The sequence below is a fragment of the Meles meles genome, chromosome 7 (genome assembly GCF_922984935.1).
Source record: "Meles meles chromosome 7, mMelMel3.1 paternal haplotype, whole genome shotgun sequence".
Lineage (NCBI taxonomy): Eukaryota > Metazoa > Chordata > Mammalia > Carnivora > Mustelidae > Meles > Meles meles.
Window position 1 is genome coordinate 143951178 of NC_060072.1, and position 6000 is coordinate 143957177.

At 54.9% G+C, this 6000-nt stretch overlaps 1 protein-coding gene across 1 annotated transcript in view; it reads left to right on the forward strand.

Moving 5' to 3' along the window:
• ITIH5 (inter-alpha-trypsin inhibitor heavy chain 5) overlaps positions 1 to 5436 on the forward strand; it is a 72844-nt gene extending 67408 nt beyond the window's left edge. Inside the window, exons 12-14 of the mRNA XM_046013804.1 lie at positions 268 to 384; positions 3078 to 3455; positions 4444 to 5436. Coding sequence (XP_045869760.1) covers positions 268 to 384; positions 3078 to 3455; positions 4444 to 4724 — 776 coding nt within the window. The 3' untranslated portion in view covers positions 4725 to 5436. The remainder of the gene's footprint in view (positions 1 to 267; positions 385 to 3077; positions 3456 to 4443) is intronic.
• The last annotated feature ends 564 nt before the right edge of the window (positions 5437 to 6000 follow it).

The following is a 6000-nucleotide window of genomic DNA, read 5'->3' on the forward strand; positions in this document are numbered from 1 at the left end:
GGAAATGATTTTTGGTGGCTGAAGTGTGGTGACAGGATCATCACGTCTGGGTGTAGGGGACCCGAGTTCACGGACGCACCTCACACACCATGTGACGCTGGTGTGTCGCTGCACCCGTGGGCACCTTCCTCACTTTGACGTTGAGGATCAGCGACGGGTGAAAGACACAGTGCATGAGCCAGGAGAAGGGAGTGTGTCCACACGGAAGCACCCCATAAATGTTTTGTCTCTCTCGCTCTCTCATGGTTTTGCCTGGTGGTTTGGCAGTGGATGGAGACCCCCACTTTGTTGTGGATTTCCCCCTGAGCAAGCTCACCGTCTGCTTCAACATCGATGGGCAGCCGGGGGACATCCTGAGGCTCGTCTCTGATCATGCGGACTCCGGTACGTTCTGTGACCCCTGGGCAAGGGTAATGTAGGTAGGCCTGCCCGCTCTGTTCTTGAGACGGGTGGCCACGAAGTTAAGGGGACACATCACAGACACTCACTGAGGACTGTGGGTGCTTCATTGACGGAAGTTGACTGTGTGGGGCTTGGAGTCAGGAAGACAAACGTTGGAAGCCCTGCTCTGACTTGAGCCTTGTAACCAGGAGGCTGTGGTATTTGCAGGTCTCACCAGGCTATTGCAAAGGCCAAATTCCGTAATAGATGCGAAGTCGTTTTGTAAATGCACAGGGGCTGTAGAGATTCAGGATCTGTTTGTTGTTGTTGTTGTTGTTTATTTACAGCATAACAGTGTTCATTGTTTTGGCATCGCACCCAGTGCTCCATGCAGTACGCGCCCTCCCTATTACCCACCACCTGGTTCCTCAACCTCCCACCCCCCCCCCCCGCCCCTTCAAAACCCTCTGGTTGTTTTTCAGAGTCCATAGTCTCTCATGGTTCGTCTCCCCTTCCAGTTTCCCTCAACTCCCTTCTCCTCTCCATCTCCCCATGTCCTCCATGTTCTTTGTTATGCTCCACAAATAAGTGAGACCATATGATACTTGACTCTCTCTGCTTGACTTATTTCGCTCAGCATAATTTCTTCCAGTCCCGTCCATGTTGCTACAAAAGTTGGGTATTCATCCTTTCTGATGGAGGCATAATACTCCATTGTGTATATGGACCACATCTTCCTTATCCATTCATCCGTTGAAGGGCATCTTGGTTCTTTCCACAGTTTGGTGACCGTGGCCATTGCTGCAATAAACATTGGGGTACAGATGGTCCTTCTTTTCACTACATCTGTATCTTTGGGGTAAATACCCAGCAGTGCAATTGCAGGGTCATAGGGAAGCTCTATTCTTAATTTCTTCAGGAGTCTCCACACTGTTCTCCAAAGTGGCTGCACCAACTTGCATTCCCACCAACAGTGTAAGAGGGTTCCCCTTACTCCACATCCTCTCCAACACACGTTGTTTCCTGTCTTGCTAATTTTGGCCATTCTAACTGGTGTCAGGTGGTATCTCAATGTGGTTTTAATTTGAATCTCCCTGATGGCTAGTGATGATGAACATTTTTTCATGTGTCTGATAGCCATTTGTATGTCTTCGTTGGAGAAGTGTCTGTTCATATCTTCTGCCCATTTTTTGATATGATTATCTGTTTTGTGTGTGTTGAGTTTGAGAAGTTCTTTATAGATCCTGGATATCAACCTTTTGTCTGTACTGTCATTTGCAAATATCTTCTCCCATTCCGTGGGTTGCCTTTTTGTTTTGTTGACTGTTTCCTTTGCTGTGCAGAAGCTTTTGATCTTGATGAAGTCCCAAAAGTTCATTTTTGCTTTTGTTTCCTTGGCCTTTGGAGACATATCTTGAAAGAAGTTGCTGTGGCTGATATCGAAGAGGTTACTGGCTATGTTCTCCTCTAGGATTCTGATAGATTCCTGTCTCACGTTGAGGTCTTTTATCCATTTCGAGTTTATCTTTGTGAACGGTGTAAGAGAATGGTCGAGTTTCATTCTTCTACATATCGCTGTCCAGTTTTCCCAGCACCATTTATTGAAGAGACTGTCTTTTTTCCATTGAATATTTTTTCCTGTTTTGTCGAAGATTATTTCACCATAGAGTTGAGGGTCCATATCTGGGCTCTCCACTCTGTTCCACTGGTCTATGTGTCTGTTTTTATGCCAGTACCACGCTGTCTTGGTGATCACAGCTTTGTAGTAAAGCTTGAAATCGGGTAACGTGATGCTGCCAGTTTTGTTTTTGTTTTTCAACATTTCCTTAGCAATTCGGGGTCTCTTCTGATTCCATACAAATTTTAGGATTATTTCCTCCAGCTCTTTGAAAAATATCGGTGGAATTTTGATCAGGATCTGTTATTGTTACCACGTCTCTCCATTCCAAAACCGTCACGGTGGGAGGGCTGGAGCCCTAAAGCCAGCCCTCGTGGTTCCTCTGCAGTGCAGACGTGCAGCCCCCAGCTGCACTGAACGCAGAGGTGGACAGGGCTCTGATCCCCTGCAGTCTGGAGAGGGGCTGGGTGAAAGGGGTCAGTATACACACAGCCCTCAAGCCACACGCAGGTAGCAGTGCCCGAGGGATGGCCGTGTGGCTGGTCTTGGTTCCAAGAGGATGACTTTCTTGAAGGCTAGGTGACGTGTGACACAATTATGGAAGGTGTGGTCCCAGGGCTCCTGTCCTACCTTGCTCTCTTGCAAGGCTTCCTCCTAGCTTTGGACCTAAACTCAACTTGTCCTAACTCAGGCTCAGCAGGGAGATGGGGGCCTGACTGTACCCACCCACCTCTCATCCCCCACTGCCGGAGGCGCCCACCTTCCTAGGGACTGTTCCTGGCGTCTCTGTGATCAGCATGGCATCCAGGATGGGAAAGAGCCAAAGAATCCTGGAGCCCTGAGGCTGCTGTACCTGGTTTCTGCTCAGGCTGGGATTTCTCCTCCCTGCCCGTTCCCCTTGCCCCAGGGAGGGCAAGCCTACACCTTGCTTCCCCGGGTCCAACGTATTGATAACAAGGGGACGGCATCTCTCACACCTTCACGTGTGCGTGCCTTCACTCATCCAGCAGGACCAAGCGGTCCCTTCCCATGGGTCAGATAGTGCTCTAACCACTGCCCTGTGCCCTCCGCCTTCCAGGTGTGACGGTGAACGGAGAGCTGATTGGGGCCCCGGCGCCCCCAAGCGGCCACAAGAAGCAGCGCACCTACTTCCGCACCATCACCATCCTCGTCAACAAGCCGGAGAGGTCTTACCTGGAGATCACACCCAGCAGAGTCATCTTGGACGGTGGGGAGAGGCTGGTCCTCCCCTGCAACCAGAGCGCAGTGGCGGGGAGTCGGGGGCTGGAGGTGTCTGTGTCCGCTAACGCCAACGTCACCGTCACCATCCAGAGCACCATTGCCTTCGTCATCCTCATTCACCTGTACAAAAAGCCGGCCCCCTACCAGCGAAACCACCTGGGTTTCTACATCGCCAACAGCAAAGGCCTCTCTGGCAACTGCCACGGACTGTTAGGTAGGCAGCTGCTCTCGCGCTGGCTCAGAGCCCAGAAGTCAGCTTCCCAGCGCGAGGCTGAGTACGGTTAGCTCGCCTGAGCAGCGCAGTCATGAAATTCCATGCCTTGTTCCCTGGTGCCTTTCTACAATGGGAAGGGGCTGCCCCCGCTAATTCTCACTGGCCTTCTGGAAAAGTGAGCAAAGACTTCGGGGGTCATCCTCTTGAGGTCTGGCTCCCGACTCTGGGGAAGGAGATGCCATCAAGGGCAGTCCCCAGCCCGGACCCGGGTGCAAGTGCCCCAGCCTGCCCTGAGCCCCAGGCAGTCCTCTCTGGCTGTTTTTGACGTGCAGGCCCATGTGGGCCCCTTGCCCAAAAGTAAAGGGTGAGCTGCCGCCAGGGCCCAGTTTAGAAAGCAGGATTTCCTGGCACTCGAGCTGGACGTGTTTCTGTCCCACTTGACTGCCAAGCAGGAGCCGCCTCGCCCAGACGTGGGCCGGGATTCCTGCAGCCTTACCAGTGCTCTCACTGGACCCACAGAATTCTGGGCGTGCGGATCAGGAATGGCCAAACTGACGGCTTTCCACACCCACCGAAGACACAGTCTGGGAGCGGGGCTGTGGCCTGGAGGAGAGGGAAGACCCCAGGCTCCTTCCGTGTCCGGCCCGCGCTCTCTCCCAGCTCACGCGGAGACGGTGGTTATCTGTCCAGACGAGCCATTAGGCAGCTTTCCAGTGTTAGTAGCCAGCTTCCAGAAGGGGAGGCCACGGCGAACCCAACTTAGGACTCCCCCGTCCACACCCCGCAAACAGGCGGACAGCTGTGAGTCTGCTGGGAGAGCGCAGCCTGTGAGGGCAGTCAGGGACACCCCCCTCTGCGAGGATCCGTCTCCCGCCCGCGGTAGCCCCGTGCACTGGCGGGTCACCAGGGCCCGAAACTGACATGAGATATTTCGCTGTGGGGCTGCCCGCGCTTGACTTAGACCCGATGGTTTTTTGTGTCCTCCCAGGTCAGTTCCTGAACCAGGACGCCAGACTCACAGAGGAGCCCTCCCACGCTCCATTCCCGAAGGCAGGCGAGCCGGCGGAGACCATCCTGAAGGTGAAAGGACACCAGGTCCCGGTGGTCTGGAAACAGCGGAAAATCTACAACGGGGAGGAGCAGGTGGACTGCTGGTTCGCCAGGGATAACGCGGCCAACCTGATCGACGGGGGGTACCGAGACTACCTGGCAAGCCACCCTTTTGACGCACAGACATCCTTTGACCCGAGACCCTCCAGCAGACTCTGACGCCAGCGGCCGGGACGCGTGAGTGCGTGACAGGGAAGTGGTCTTCGGGGACCCCGCGGCGTGCTTCCTGTCGCTTGCGCATCCTCACGTCTTGGCAGTTAGCTGCCACCCGCGACCTTCCGCGAGTGGCGTGGAGGCCCACGGTCTGCTTGAGAGAAGGGTAGAGTCAGGCCTCGGAAGCGGAACTGTCATTTCCTCCTACTTCCTCCTCCTGCCTCCACCTTCCCTCCATCCCACAGAGAAAGATGGTGGCCCCAAGGGTAAAAGGTCACACTGCGTCTCATACCAGCCGGCTTGTCTGTCTCGTCGCCTGTCGTCACTGATGACGGCACATTTGCCACAAAGCTCCCTTTCTCTGTGGAGACGGCCAGGGTTGGGCACTCTGCTTTTCGCCGTATGCTGGTGCTTGGGACTCCCTCCTCTTAGAACCACTGTCTTCTCCAGACGTGTAGCCTCAGGGGGGCCTCTCATGCGGCCCGACCACGGGTCAGGCAAATAGCGCGTAGATTTGATCACTGTAAACAAGCTTTTTCTTCGGACAGGATTTTCTCCTGCTGTGATATCTTGCCCTTGAACGTGAGTTTTCATTTTAAAAGAAAAAATTGTTGGAAATAGAAGATCTGCATCCCAGATACCGATGTCTGACGGGCTTTGTAAACCACTGGGCGGTGCTGATGGGCGTGCTTCTATTTATTCCAGTAAAGCTAATAAACAGGACTACCCGCGTGGCTGTGTTTCACTGGCCTGTCCGGGTTGGAGAGCTAGCCCGCGTCTGACTTGGCACCCCCCCCCCCACCCCGTTGTCATAGTTCTGGCCTTGCTTGCTAGCGGTCTTGGGGGAGGTGACGGATAGGCTCTCGCAGGCTGGGAATGGGATCCGGAGGCGGCACGGAGTGTGGCGTCAGCCTCCTCCCAGGAACGGGCTTCCAGAAGGCGGGGTAGACTCCCGGCCCAGAATCCTGCCCGGGTCTCAGAGAGGTAAAGCCCGTGGACCGTGCGGGGGGGGGGGGGGCACTTTGGTTCCAGAGCTCAGATGAGCCATTTGCCGCCACCAGGCAAAGGTTAAAATCAGTGGCCAGGACCACAGAGGTCAGGGAGCGACACCCTTCTTCCAGCGGATCCCCGTGCAAAGCCTGTCACCCTATCCAGGGGAAGCGGGGCCGAGGGTGGCATGGGGGGGCCCCACTGCCCTGTCCTCCTCGCCAGTTCTTGCTCTTGCTCTGTTGGGTCGTCTCGGGGCCCCCAAGGTTCAGCAGAGCCTGGTCCTTGCTGGGCG